Source organism: Dicentrarchus labrax, unplaced genomic scaffold (genome assembly GCF_905237075.1).
Source record: "Dicentrarchus labrax unplaced genomic scaffold, dlabrax2021, whole genome shotgun sequence".
NCBI classification, from domain to species: domain Eukaryota; kingdom Metazoa; phylum Chordata; class Actinopteri; family Moronidae; genus Dicentrarchus; species Dicentrarchus labrax.
The window spans coordinates 17,988,412-18,002,273 of NW_026136703.1; the positions used below are offsets into that span (position 1 = coordinate 17,988,412).

The following is a 13,862-nucleotide window of genomic DNA, read 5'->3' on the forward strand; positions in this document are numbered from 1 at the left end:
CAAAATATGATTGGCTTTGACTTGCAGAAGGGGTTGGGGGGGACTATAGTTTGAAACTTGGAGGAAACTCGTGACTGCTCAAATGCTTCAAAGGGCACACAAGACAGCCTGAGACAGAGGATTTGTAACAATGACATTCCTTTCAAATTACCCAAAGGGGAGGCTTTACCTAGGCGTTCTCTTTGTTTACTCTGTTTGTGCAGCTATTTTCATCTTTGTACTGCATGTACCTATTGGGACAGAGGGCATGTGTGTCCAAGTGTCTTGCTTATCTTTACAATCTGTGAGAAAAGAAAAACAGACCCTCAGAAAGCACAAAAAGAAAAACAAAAGCACAGGAAGTTAATTCAGTAAACTGCAGCTAATAATTAATAAGATAACTCACAGCAATGCTTGCAGATAGATCTGTGACACTGTACTTATGCAGTACTCATGTCATTGTTATTGTATTGTAATTATGAGTTTTTGAGCATTTATGTCAACTTCCAAGTCTTAATTTGAATTTCTCCTAAGGGGGATCAATAAAGGAACATCTTATCTTAATCACAACTCCAACCTGGCACTCACTAATAAGGAAGAGCTAGAAAACCAGACATGGATGGCGTGCATCTGCCAGTTTAATGGATGAGGTGTTTATTTGTTCAGTGCAGAGTGTTGTAATTCTCACAAGGCCAATGCCAACATGTTGATGATTAAAATCTTCACCATCTTAGTTTTGCATGTTCGCGTGTTAACAATTGCGAATTAGCAGTAAACACAAAGCACAGCTATGGGTTGGTGGGAATGTCATTATTGTTTGTAGGTATTTGGTTATAAACCCAAGTAATTGGACAATTAAACAAAAAGATTTAACCAGATGATGCTAGAGGAAATGTTAAGGGATCACCAAAGTTGTTAAAATGCATCCCTTGAGGGTCATAAATGTCCAGTTTCTTTAACAATCGACATACATTTGTGGTCCAAGTTAGTTGTCTCAACAGCTATTGAATTAGTTGTTCACTTAGACCAAATGTCGACCTCACGGTGACACTAGACAGTCAGTGGATCACTAAAGGCATTAGGATTTATCATAACTTAAGTTAACCACGAAAGTCTGTAGAGAACTTCAATTCATCCAGCCAAAAAGCAAAAATCTCAACCTGCTAGTTGCTTTAGAAGACGAGTCAAGGGATCACCAAAATCTTTAGGGTTCCTCCTCTAGGAACCACAAATGTCTTTTTTTCATGGCATCCAATAGTTGATTAGATCTTTCTCTCTGGACCAACCAGCATGGTTAAAAATAAAAATGACACAAAAGCATTTGTTATTATATCATCTTTTTATTAATGTTATCTACTTCTCAATATCATCTTTTTAACAGCAATATCCACAAAATATTAACAGTGTGCAAGAAAACATGAGTTATGGCACATCAGAGAACAGTTACAAAAAATAGATATATTTTCTTCATAATCAATCAAGGCAAAAAGATACATATACTGTATGCATACACAGGAGATCAGAACACAAAAGATGAGTCTCGGGAAGGGCTCAGAGCTGATTCAGTGATGTTTAAATTTCAAAGTCCAGCAGTGAGGAGCCTCAACTCTCCCCACTTGACTAGAAATTAATTTCACCGGGCTCGCTTTGTGTCACAACACAGTGGATTCCCATCTCGAGCCATGTGTTCCACTTTAACACTGTTCATTCTGTTGATCTGATAACCCCAAGACCAGCATTAACACAATATACGCCACTATAAGGCAAACTAACAACCAACCAATCAGACAAACTGTCAGCCAAACCGGCGATTTAGGCCGGCTGTATCTGATTTTAAGCCCAACCAGCAATGGAATGATTGAAAAAACAATGATGGTAAAAAAATATCTCCAGGACAACATCAGTGTGTGTATGTGTGTGTGCTGATATGTATGCATGCTTATTTTATGCTGTGTGAATCTTCTGCTGCACCTTGCAAATAAGGAACTGCCATTTCTCTCCCAAACAATGAATCAGTTATTTCCCCAATCTTGCACTACGAACTTATCCCAAATCAGTAATTCTGAGTTACTTTCTACCTCCCACTGGAGTTTTCAGTCAGGTTTGTTTGTATAGTTATCATATTTATTTAGCTTGTTCCTTTTATTTTGATGAAAATTCACTTTTCATATCACATAAATCAGGTCTAACCATCTCTTCCATTATTTCTACAGATTAGATAAAGGCATTTGACATTTTGCATTATTTCTTAATGGATCAATTGCAGAGAGTTTGATGAGAATATCAAAACCACTTTCAAGTCTGTTTGCTAAATATGAAGCTAGCAGCCAGGGGCTGGTTAGCTTAGCTTAGCATAAAGACTAGAAACAGGGGGGAACTTATAGCCTGGCTCTGTACAGAGAACTAGGCTATAGCAATGCTAAAGAGAGCTGAAGTGAAATGCCTCATTCAAAATCCCATTGACATTTGTAACAAAGCTAACAGAGCTTTTCTCAACGTTATGTTGTGTGGCTCAAGCACAATTTCCCATAAACCCTATGCAAATGCAGGCTAAATGTCAGGGTTTGACTGAATAGCCGAGTCCATGAGCATATTGTGGTTAGCTCATGCTAGCACATGTCTGTACCAACAGCAGGACAGAGAGTACGTAACACTGCAAAGGTTTTATAGACAGGCAAGATTACAACTATGAAGTTGGATAAATTACTGTGGGCATGGAAAAAAATCAAGTTGCAATGACATAAGTGCTGCTGCTGCCGTGCTTGTACTGCCTATAGTGTTTTCTGCACTCACAAAGTTATTATTGTTCAATCTTGCTGAGATCACAAGGATTTCCATTTCTTATAGCAATTGCTGTAGTTGATGCAAGAAATGCTGAATAGGAGATTGCACTGAGTAACAGGCGATGGAAGAGAGGTTAGTTCAGATGAGACGTCAGGCTCTCTGAGGTGACAAAAGTTCTCCAGCAACTCTAAAGGTCACTGATTAATACAGTATATCTAGTTTGTTTAACCTGTACAAGAACCAGAGTGTAAACAGGGGTTTATAAACTGAACTATTTCTTGGCCTGGTGGAGTGATGTTGTGGAGCGTGAGCTGAATGCTACTCAGCTGCTGGCTTTAGCTTCATATTTAACGGGCAGAAATGAGAGTGGTATTGATCCTCTCATCTCACTCTCTGCAAATAAGCATATTTCCCAACATGTATAGTTTGACATGACTTTAGGTCGCTAAGGATAAAATGAGTGGTGACAATAAACTGCAGTTAATATAATGTAGCTGAAAAAGCTGAGTCTTCTTCCAAGAACTGAATTTGTCAGCTTTATGACTATTATTGGGGTTACTATTGGCCATCATAATCCAAAATAGCTTCCCACACTCCAACTGAACAATTTTAGCTCGGGACTGAATCCTCCTCTCTGGAATGAGCTAACTAACCTTTGACTGATAGAAAGAGTGAGTGGAGGCCATACATGCTGTTCTGACTCAACATGACGTCACATGACCTCTTCTTCGGTCAAATTAACCCTGACCTGGAATTGCAGGGCTGCAGTACTGTAACATTACTATGTGACACTCTGCACTGCACTAGAGGCACTGTGTGTTCTTACACACTGGCTCTCACAAATACGCACACACACAGACCACACACACAAATGCGTGCACCTCTGTTTTCTCTTCTCCGCCTACTGCTCTGTCAAATCATCCTTTTTAGCTACCAAACATTAGCACCCGACACCCCCACACACACCGCATGCACGCACATGCACACCCTCGGTCCTGTCGATGGCGTTTTTCCAGCTCCTGCTCTCAATGTACTTTGGGAACGGCCTGCTCCCTCTGTTAGGAACAAAAGGCAAATAAATGATGAAGCAGGGCTTTGTATCAGAAACCCTTGCCTACGGTGAACTAGCAGCAATGTTAATTAGAAATTTAACCCTGATTTGAATTGTTAATTATTATTATTATTATTTTTTTAAATAGTTTGCACATTTTAGGAATTATGCTTATTTGCTTTTTTGCTGAGAGTTAGATAAAAAGATTGATATCACTCTCGTGTCTTTCCATTAAATATGAAAGTAAAGCCAGCAGCCAGGTTATCTTAGCCTAGAATTAAGACAGGTGGAAACTATCCAAAACCATACAAAACTAAAAAAAAAAAACAGCCAGTCAACACCTTTTAAGCTCAGCCCCGTGTAAAACTTTTTACACGTTTTACACACGTTTATTAGGATTTAGGATACCTTTGTTTCCAGTCATTATGCTAAGCTAAGCTAACTGGCTGCTGGCTGAAGCTTCATATTTACGTTACAGACACAAAACATTTTTTGCAAGTTGTCTCCAACAGACTTTCTGCTTTTCAAACCTTGTTCATCAAGAGGCAAACGCACCTCTCATCACCTCTGACAAAAAACTCCTGACTCCCAAATAGCAGGTAGCTCATATTGACCTAGTGATTAGAGAACAGAAAAGGCGCAGGTTCAACTCCCCTCACTGTCCGTCAGCAGCCATAAGTCCTTTCTAAATGTCTCCACCCTGCTCTGTCACTGTATGTTACACCTGACAAAAGCCTCAGCTAAATGCCCAAATGTAAATATGATGGCACAAAGCTCCCTTCTTTCAGCAATTAACCGTCAAAAGCAGCGCTCAATGCTGAGCCTACCACTCCTTTAACCTTTGACAATCAAACCTAAAAAGCAACTGCAAAGAGGGAGCGTGTGTAATGTGCATGTGTGTGTTGTCCTAGTTGCCTGTTGCCCACCAAAACCAACACTTGAAAAACTTGTGGGCTTGTCTGGTGTTAAAGGATAGATCAGGAGGTTGGTTTTTGCCACTGGAATGAGGTCCGATGTTGATTCATCCTCTAGCGGGATATGATCCTAAACCTAACAGGGCGTTTGATTCTATCTCAACATTATTCCAATATATCCTCATCAGGCGTTTGTATTTGTATGTGGTTAAAACCATCCTCCGCTATCGCAGGCCTCTAAAACCTGAATGACAAAAAAATAAAAATAAAAAATGAAGACAGACATGATTCTGACTGACAGAACAGAATAAGTAGTACTAAAAAAATCCAACATCCACAGAGGGGGATTCTGTGTTTAGATTTTGTATCTTACAAACACTGTACAGGGTAATACTCAACTGACCAGGTTCCATGGACTCCATAGAAAGAAAAAACTCAAAAATAAACCCAAAACAGCTACTCTTCAACTTATCACTTCTGCACATGTCTGAAAGAAAGTTTATACACTTGGTTTGTTTCTCTTGACTTCATTTTTTTTTTCTTTCTCACGTCGTCTTCAGTTTTTACAATCAAGTTTGGTTTGTCATAGAGGAGGAGCATTGTGGAGGAGAGGAGGAAACCAAGAGGGGGCTGCTTGCTCTTACCGATCCAGTCCCTGACCAGTTTGAGCTCACGCGGAAAGAAGGCTTGTCTAATGGGGACACTGGAAACTTTAAAGACTGGTAAGGCCAGGTCATGCTTATTCTAATCGGATTTAAAGCCAGAATTATTTTGCATTAAAACAAGACGCACCCCTGCTTCTCGACTGTAGAGGCATCCAAAAAAAAAACACCTCCATCTTTGCACTTTCCAATGCATCTCTCTTCTTTTCCTTAAGCTTATAAAAACTACCAATTGAAAGAATCAAACATAAGTAGAGAAGGCAGGAAAGGGACAGCTTCACTTTTACATTTTAAGTTTGGGTTTTCTCCTCCAGCTTTGCAGTCCTCACAGACTGATGTGGTGTTGTCAGTCTGCGACCTCGCCCTCTCTCAGGTTTAAAGCACAGGGAGGTTTGATGTACAGAAACGTTTGTTTAAGATCCTCGCGGGTATCTAGTCAGGTATAACCCCTGGCCTACGACCAGATCGCCTGTAGTTTCATCAGAGAGAAACCTGATCAGCCAGGGGCAACACCTATGTCAAAGCAAAACGATCAAAAAAATAGAAAAAAAGACGTACAGTATTATCTTAGTAATGCTTCAACAAAATATCAAAACATACATTGAGTTCACAAACAAGTATTTCTTAAGAAAAATGCAGTAAACGTCCAGGGTTTATAGCTTGAGTTCTGTGTAGAGCAGTTCACTATGTTCCCCTCATAGGTGCAGATCTGAGGTCATCTTAGACATCGACTTCAACCAAGAGCAGCCGTAATGAACTGCAGTTGAATCTGTGACGGCAGATCAGCATCTAGAGACGGCTTTCTGTACATGATGGCACAGATGGAGGTTTGGCCAAAGGCTGCAAACAGCCTTAGTGAGGCCACAGGCAGAGAAGGTCTGTTGGTACAGGTTTGGGTTGGAACATGCTAGCCCGATAAAAGGCAAAGGCTTCAGCCACACACTCCAAAATGACCTGCCATGATCTAGCATGGGCAGGTTCAAGGGCAAAAGCTCTCAGACCTTTTTTTAACTGCCTCAAATAAAAAGCATTTATTCAGCTTTTAATGGGACACTAGGTCGTGTTTGGCACGATTGGCAGGAGCGCCTACCGACCATTTCAGTTGCCCACATGCATCCTCCCGCTCCTTGCCTATGGCACTGCTGTCCATCCTTTACCCAGCCCCTCATTTCATGACAAAAGAAAAACGAAATCCTGGTTTCCTACTAATTATTAATGTCCAAATCCCTTTTCAAGTTAAGCTGACACTTGTAGTTAATTTACCAGCATATGTGAATATTACCAAAGCACCTTGGATCATACTCAGTGATATACTGATCTCAGCCACTGTGAGCACAAGATACCTGCCCCCTAGCTGTGGCTCTGGGGTATGGCGCTTTTCCAGAGTGGCTATTTTGGGAGTGTGTGTGTGTGTGTGTTTCTATGAGTGTATGTATGCTAGATGGGCTGCTTGAAGTGTGTGTCTGCATGTGTGTGTCTGGGGAAGTCTGGGGATCAATTTAAGTACTGAATGTGTGAGTGTGTGTCTGTCTGTGTATGTGTGTGTGAGTGTGAGGGCAGGAGGAGCGTAGCGCAGCTATAGGATGATGCAGGGTTTCTTGTCCTTGAAAGGGTTTTCGGAGGTGGGAACCCCGACCAGCAGAGGGTCGCTACGAGCATGCTGCTCACAGTAACTCATCAGGTCTGCTGCTGCTTTAGACACCTAGTCAGGAGAAAGGGCGAGACATGAGGGAAGGCAAGAGGGGGAGAGGGAAGAAGGTATTTCGGATTTAAATTGGCAAAGCGGAGGAAAGGAAAAGATGATGTGTGATGATGGAGAACAGGGGGAAAGGTAGGAAAAAGGGGGGGAAAAGGAAGAGTGTGAAAAAAGGAGTATAAGGAGAGGATGGTCAGGCGTGGATGAATAATCACACAAGATACAAAACGTGGCAGTGAACTAATGTCCTACCTTAATGCGTTCAATCCCTGCCTCAATCCTCAGCTGTTCCACCAGTTTCCTGGCCTGGGCGATATTATTAGTGGTAGACATACTGATCCATCAGACTACACCAACACAGGAGAAAACTGAATGAAAGAGAGACAGAGAGTATGAAAGTATTTAGAGTTCTGACTGTCAAACGTGTGGAGGTGGCGCTGACTCCAGCTGAACTAGAAAGCAGTCGGGTGAATCTGGATGTTGAAATTGCACAATAGAGGATGAGGCCTTAGTTTACCTTAGTTTACTTTTATTATAATTTGTCATAGGATCACATTATAAAATAGCAATAAATATGTTAAATATGTTAAACTAGTTTATAATAAAGTACTTTAAATGAGCTTTGCCAACTACTGTGTGCCATCAAAATGCTGCATGCAGTATTAGGGATCCAATAATATAGTATATAATAATGTAGTCTAACAAGGACCATTTTCTGCATGAGTACTTTTATTTTTGCTACTTTATTTTTTGTTAATGACACTTCTTTGGTTTTAAGCAAGTTTTTTTCATCCTTGACTTTTATTTTGATGGAATATTTTGACATTGTGGTATTAATACTTCTAAAAAAATAAAGGACCACTGTTTGTTGCATATTAAATAAAACACTTGTGAGTTGGAGGGTCAAAGATCAGATGAAGGCCATGTATACTGCATCGACATCTATACATGTTTCAAAACTGACCAGATTAAACAAAGACAAAGTTTATTATTATTTCTGATATAATTATTTCACTGACTTCAGGAGTTGTCTGCATGATGTGACAACTGATGAGCTGCATCACCAATAGCTCCATTCAGAGGACTGTATGGCTTCAGTTGTAGAGTTATAGCACCACTGTGAGGTTACAACATGGTAGTGCAACACTATCAATGAGTGAAACATGGCAGTTTCTTGTCCAAAATACAGTTTTTGGAGGTGATATGCACAATATAACAAAGGATGGAGCTTGCAAAGCACCTCAAACATTATGATCTATGCTTGTCATTCATGCTCAATATTGGTAAATCTTTTTTAGCCTGTAGGAAGTTAAATAAACAGAGATAATAGAGTGTTACCTGACTGATGGTAGGCAGACTCTCTGAACACAAATGTGACTGGATGGAGAGGACAATCTGAGTGGTGCAGCGGACAGTTGCCAAGTCAATCGACAGAGCTGAACGGCAGCTGAGCTCACATTGGCTTGTCTCTGTGAAAAAGGAGAGCAGGTGAAATGGCTGCTTACGAAGCTAGTTTACAGACTGGCAAACATTTTATACATTTCATTTTATTTATATAGTTTCAAATGTTAGTTTCTATTTGTAGTTTTGTATACCTGGAGTTCTAAAACATGTTTGATGTCACAGATCCCAAACACCTTTTGGTTTTCAGATTTAGCTCCATGGACCCATATGGGAGGTTTTTTTTTTTATTGTTTTAGTAATGAGAGTGACATCAGCATTCATCCTTATACTATTTTGAGTTGGGATAACTGCTGACTTCAGTTAGAATAATCACAAACCACCCTGCATTTTGTCTAGCCCAACGAAAAATGCAGTTTTTAATATTGTAATATAAAAACTGCAAACACTTTGAGCTCATGAGGGAGGAATTTGCTTCAATGCCAAACTGTCATCATGAGCCTTATCATTCGTATTACAATATCTGTCATCACAACTTCATTTTTCTTCACAAACCACCAGTAATCCCACTTAATTGATCAGATGGTAGAACATTCCTGTATCACTGATCCAAAAAAAAAGGAATTTTCGAGTCCTTTCATACCTGTGGTGTCCAAAACTCATTTAAAAAACTTCAGTTTCTTTCTTTTACACTTCTGTTAGCACAGTGTAGAAGTTTCCGCACCGGTACATATGATCAAAGCACACCTCGCTCCTCACGTACATCACTATGAGTGTGTTACAACTGTGTCTCTCACTGTGTCTCTCTGTCTGTCACCATCTCTCTCCCGGGAGGAGAGTCCTGCTTTAATTACTCCTACTGTGGAGTAGCTCAGAGATTCATGTCTGTAATTAGGGCTTTTGTGTGTGTGTGTGTGTGTGTGTGTGTGTGTGTGTGTGTGTGTGTGTGTGTGTGTGTATGTGAGAGAGAGAGAGAGAGAGAGAGAGAGAGAGAGAGAGAGAGAGAGAGAAAGGAGGGAGTGAATAGACATATAACACCTGATAAAATAATCTCTTTGCACAGACATTTGTGTTATACTTGTGAAGACATTTATTGATTCTTCCCCGAGTCTAACCCTAATTCTGAATCCTAATCCTAATCTTAACCCTGAGCCCAAATCCTAATCCCTCAAATTACCCCCACTTTGAGGGGTTTTGGTCCTGTCCTTTTTCTGTTCATTTGTTCTCTCTCACACACTTGTTTTTGATGGCATTACATTGATTTAAATGAGATCCCTGAAGATTATGGATGGGTGTATCGATACTGCTGATACTTAAAGTCTTGTTTTCAGTATCAATACCAAAAAGATACCAAAAAGAAAACATTAGTGTGTTGTTAGATCACATTCTGGAAATGTAAATACTCCTTAGTTCCTTATTAGTTCAAGGAATTTACACCATACACTTTTTTTTAGAATACAAACTGCTTCATATATTAACAGGTATTTGGTTAAGTAAGAGTAAAAAGCTTATTGTTGGTCAGATTAGTGGTACTTAACATACATTCAGGTATCCATTTCCCTCACAAATTATCCACTAATGGAAATTTTCCTGAACATTAATCTAACCACCATATACCTAAAGCCAACCCCGACCTGAATCTAATCCTAGTTTCAACCCTGAAATGTAACGGTTTACCTTGTGGAGACCTGTTATTCGTCCCCAAATAGGAGGTGGGTGTCAATAATACTGTGTGAACAGATGAATGTCCTTAAATGTGTTTATTACAAGTGCACGCACACACAAACACACAACCTTCCCATAACAACATATCTTCTTATTCTCTTTCATGGTTTGAGGAGGGTCCCTAAATCACCCCACATGCAGTCTGACAGCCAACAGAATAATATAAATATGAACAGCAACAACTCCTAATAATAAACCAAGTAAACACCACAAAATCAGCCAGATAAACTACCACAGAGCTGAATCAACACCAGTTACAAAAAAAATAAACAAGCTTATTGAACAAGTAGTTTCTTTGTGTGTGTGCATCTTATTTTGTTGCCAAACTCTTGTATAGGATCTGCTTCCTCTAAAATAATATAAATGCTTCCCTTTTAACATAACTGGGCATATATTGAAAGGATGTGACAACACGTATCCTCCTTGTGTACAAGCTTTCTTGCCTTTCGCAAACTTTAGCTTTTTTGAAAGTGCACATTCAAATGAAAATGATGGTTTTGCTCAGAAATGTATGTTTTCATATTTTCTCATATAAATAAGCAACGAAAGACAGCGCAGTTAAGAAATATATTGCCTAAATCACTTTTTTCCACACTTATGCGATATCATAAACCTAGTGTTTTGATTTCTCCAGCCTGTTGATTTTTCAAACTTTCTGCTATGGCGCATTCCGCGCTGAGAGGAGGAAGCTGTACCCATAAAAACCAGCACAAATATTGAACGTTTGCCCCCTCCACAGCCAAATCTCTCCTCTTCTACGACCCCCAAAATTAAAAACATTCTGCTTGTAAAGCCGATGCAAAGAAGCTAGAACCTATACAACAAGCTGGTCATTTCTCTTGGCCTGGACCAAAAACATCACCAGAGCGCTGGACAGGCCCCGGCCAGCGAGTGAGCCTGCGAGCCCACAGCCGCTCTCAAGACGCGCAAAAATGCATCAATCCTTATTGATCCTAGCTGCTCCTGAGCGCTGATCGGGCCTGCAGTTCGAAGCCATGTCCTCCGCTATAGGCCCTGCTTGCTGCTCTACCGTGTGAAAACACAATGCGGGCATTTTGATGGATAGAACAGCATGTCCTCTCTCTCTCCCATGGCTATCCACACTCCACACACACACACACACACACACACACACACACACACGCATACGCACAGGCGCGCAAGCACAGGCAGACCTTGTGCACATATCAAAGCCAGAGATATTTTCCCAAGTGAAGACCAGACTAGACCGCTTCAGGACTGAAAATAGGCCCTGATTGTTAGCCGTGGGAGCAGGGTGGTGACATGTTTTGAGGGAGGCAGGCTCCAGCGGCCAATATGAACCCATCCAGCGACAATGGGCACAAGACCAGAGCGCATGCCTTTATGTTCCGCTATTATGCAAATTGATCGGGATACGGCCTACTTCAGTAGATAAAATCCAGAGGTTTTTGGATACAGTGGCTTGTGCGTCCTCAAGAGTCCAGCCGAGCTGTAGGAAATCTTCCACTGACCCTGTCCCCGGTCCTCCCCACCCTCTCTGCCGGCAAAGGGTTGGGGAAAACCGGATTCGTGACACTGATGAAGCCCCTCTTCGCTGCAGCCGCCCTCGATGACGAGAAGCCGGGGTTGCAGAGGCGCACAGACGCGTTACAATTATTATACACAGGGAGAAAAATACCCGAATATCTCCAAACTCACCTCCGAATGCGCTGTATTGGTGATTTAAAGGGCCAGATCCGCTGGTTTCTCACCCTCTCTGCTCGTTCACTCCCCGTCTTCACCGAGCCAAACGCCTCCCCCTCCGTTACCAGTGTCTGTCCACTCCTCTACCCCCCCCCTCCTCCCTTCCCTTCCCTTCTCTTCCTACCTCTCTCCTTCTCCCTCCCTCCATCCGATCCGGTGACAGCACCTTTAACCCGCTGGGGCTCAAAAACAAACAAATTCACGGAGATCTCTCGAATGTATCCTCGAAACAGGAAGAGTCGGAATAGATGTGTTTTCCAATTATTTTTGATTAAAGGAATAAATAATAGTATATTTAATGGGAGTCATCTGTTGCTGTTGTTGGGGACCTCTTTTGTAAACCTGTAAATTTGGACATTTTAGTGGATATTTTAATGGGTAAAACTTGCATGAATGAAAGCCCCATTAAAAATGAATGGCCTGATCTCAGTGTGTTCACAATTATTTAGTAATGAAGTAAAAAAATAAAAAAAAAAATATATATATATATATATGTATATATATATATATATCTTGACACCCCCTAAAAAAACATTTATTTTGGTTTAGAGGTTGAATGGCTTTATCTTCGCACCAGCGGATTTAATATCTGATCCTTTTTAAAAATCTATTATTATTAATAATAGCTGTTGGCTCTGATTCCATGCAAATAATCAAATTATTTACTACAGAATTCACCTGCATATTTTTTCATTGCATATGAAATTAAGTATATTGCTTCAGCATACATGCTCACTAGTACCCTCAATGCAGTAAGGTAGTACATGTTTTTCCAGGGGTTCAAGCGTATAAATATGTTTTTCTTTATAAGCATCTTCTTTGCACAGGATTTAAGATACAAGGGGCAACAAAAATAAATGAATGAAGACGGTAGTGCAAGAGATTTTACTGTAAACTACTTCAAATAAAGCACACTGCTCTGTCATTTCTCTGTTGCCATCATGGCCTAAAATAAACCATATTTCACAACTCTACATGACCTTAACCCCGCTCCCTATCCAGCCTGCAAGTCGTGTAATTCCCCTCTGTCGTGCACATCTGGATCTGTGTACCTCTCAGTGTAACCGACTCGTCTCCACATGCGTCCGTTGCGCTGTGCTGCCACACAGGGGCGCCATTGACCCAGCTGTAGTTCCGTCTTCTCTTGGGAGGTGTGGGCCGCTCCTTTCTATTCCTGGCAGGCCCGGCGCAAAACACGCATCCTCCGTTTCCACCGAGCTGTAGTCCACTCCTCCACACAGAGCTAAAAAGTGCTGCATCTGCTGCATGATTATTGGCAGATTGTGGACGATTCGCTCTGTGGTGAAGAGGACATAGAGGTCTGGTGTGTAGGATTGTTTGGGATCTTTGTTTTTGGGCCATGAAACCTTGTTGATGCTGACAGAGATGTAGGTACATTCAGTCTTAGAGCTGCTTTGATGCAAACATGCGCACTTCTGCAGCCATGGCTTCACATCAATGGAAACCTTTTTCTAGCTCCTTATTATAACCACAGGAGAGCTATTTATAACTCCCACAGAGTACCGCATTGGCCTCATTTCCACTGACGTGTGAAATTATGCGTATGCCTATACATTTCTCCTCATTTCCTCACCTTTTAGCTCCTTCATTTGTCTCTCTTTCGTCTTCCATTTCTCTCCCTGTATCCCTCCCTCCCTCCCTCTTGAGTGTGTCTTGTTGAAGAGGCAGTGTGGTTACAGTGGATTACAGCAGAGCTCTTCATTTTCTAAGAAATCAGCGGTGGAAGCCCATGAGTCACAACTAAAAGATGCTCTCAGGCTGACAGAGGTGGCACCCCCCATCCACCCACCCACACAAACCTTTTTCTTTTTTTTTTTTTTTTGTCTTTTGCTCTGAGCTGTCATGTGCATGCTGGCAGGAGTATCTTTGACCCAATACATAGACTTCCCCTCGTTGGCTAGAAG

The 13,862-nt window shown here is 41.1% G+C and overlaps 1 protein-coding gene across 6 annotated transcripts; it reads right to left on the reverse strand.

The window, feature by feature from the left end:
- Positions 1-1,299: 1,299 nt before the first annotated feature.
- Positions 1,300-12,009, reverse strand: LOC127353940 (guanine nucleotide-binding protein G(I)/G(S)/G(O) subunit gamma-7). 6 transcript variants are annotated; one of them, XM_051383569.1, is made up of 4 exons: positions 11,893-12,009; positions 8,425-8,555; positions 7,339-7,454; positions 1,300-7,092 (listed from the first exon to the last, which is right to left on the reverse strand). In XM_051383569.1, exons 3-4 carry the CDS (start codon positions 7,417-7,419, stop codon positions 6,967-6,969), a joined length of 207 nt encoding a protein of 68 aa, XP_051239529.1. In that variant the 5' UTR covers positions 7,420-7,454; positions 8,425-8,555; positions 11,893-12,009; the 3' UTR covers positions 1,300-6,966. The 6 variants fall into 6 exon arrangements, with proteins under 6 accessions (XP_051239529.1, XP_051239556.1, XP_051239539.1 ...); XM_051383596.1 differs by lacking the exon at positions 11,893-12,009 and adding an exon at positions 11,706-11,886; XM_051383579.1 differs by lacking the exon at positions 11,893-12,009 and adding an exon at positions 11,618-11,886.
- Between the last annotated feature and the right edge of the window lie 1,853 nt (positions 12,010-13,862).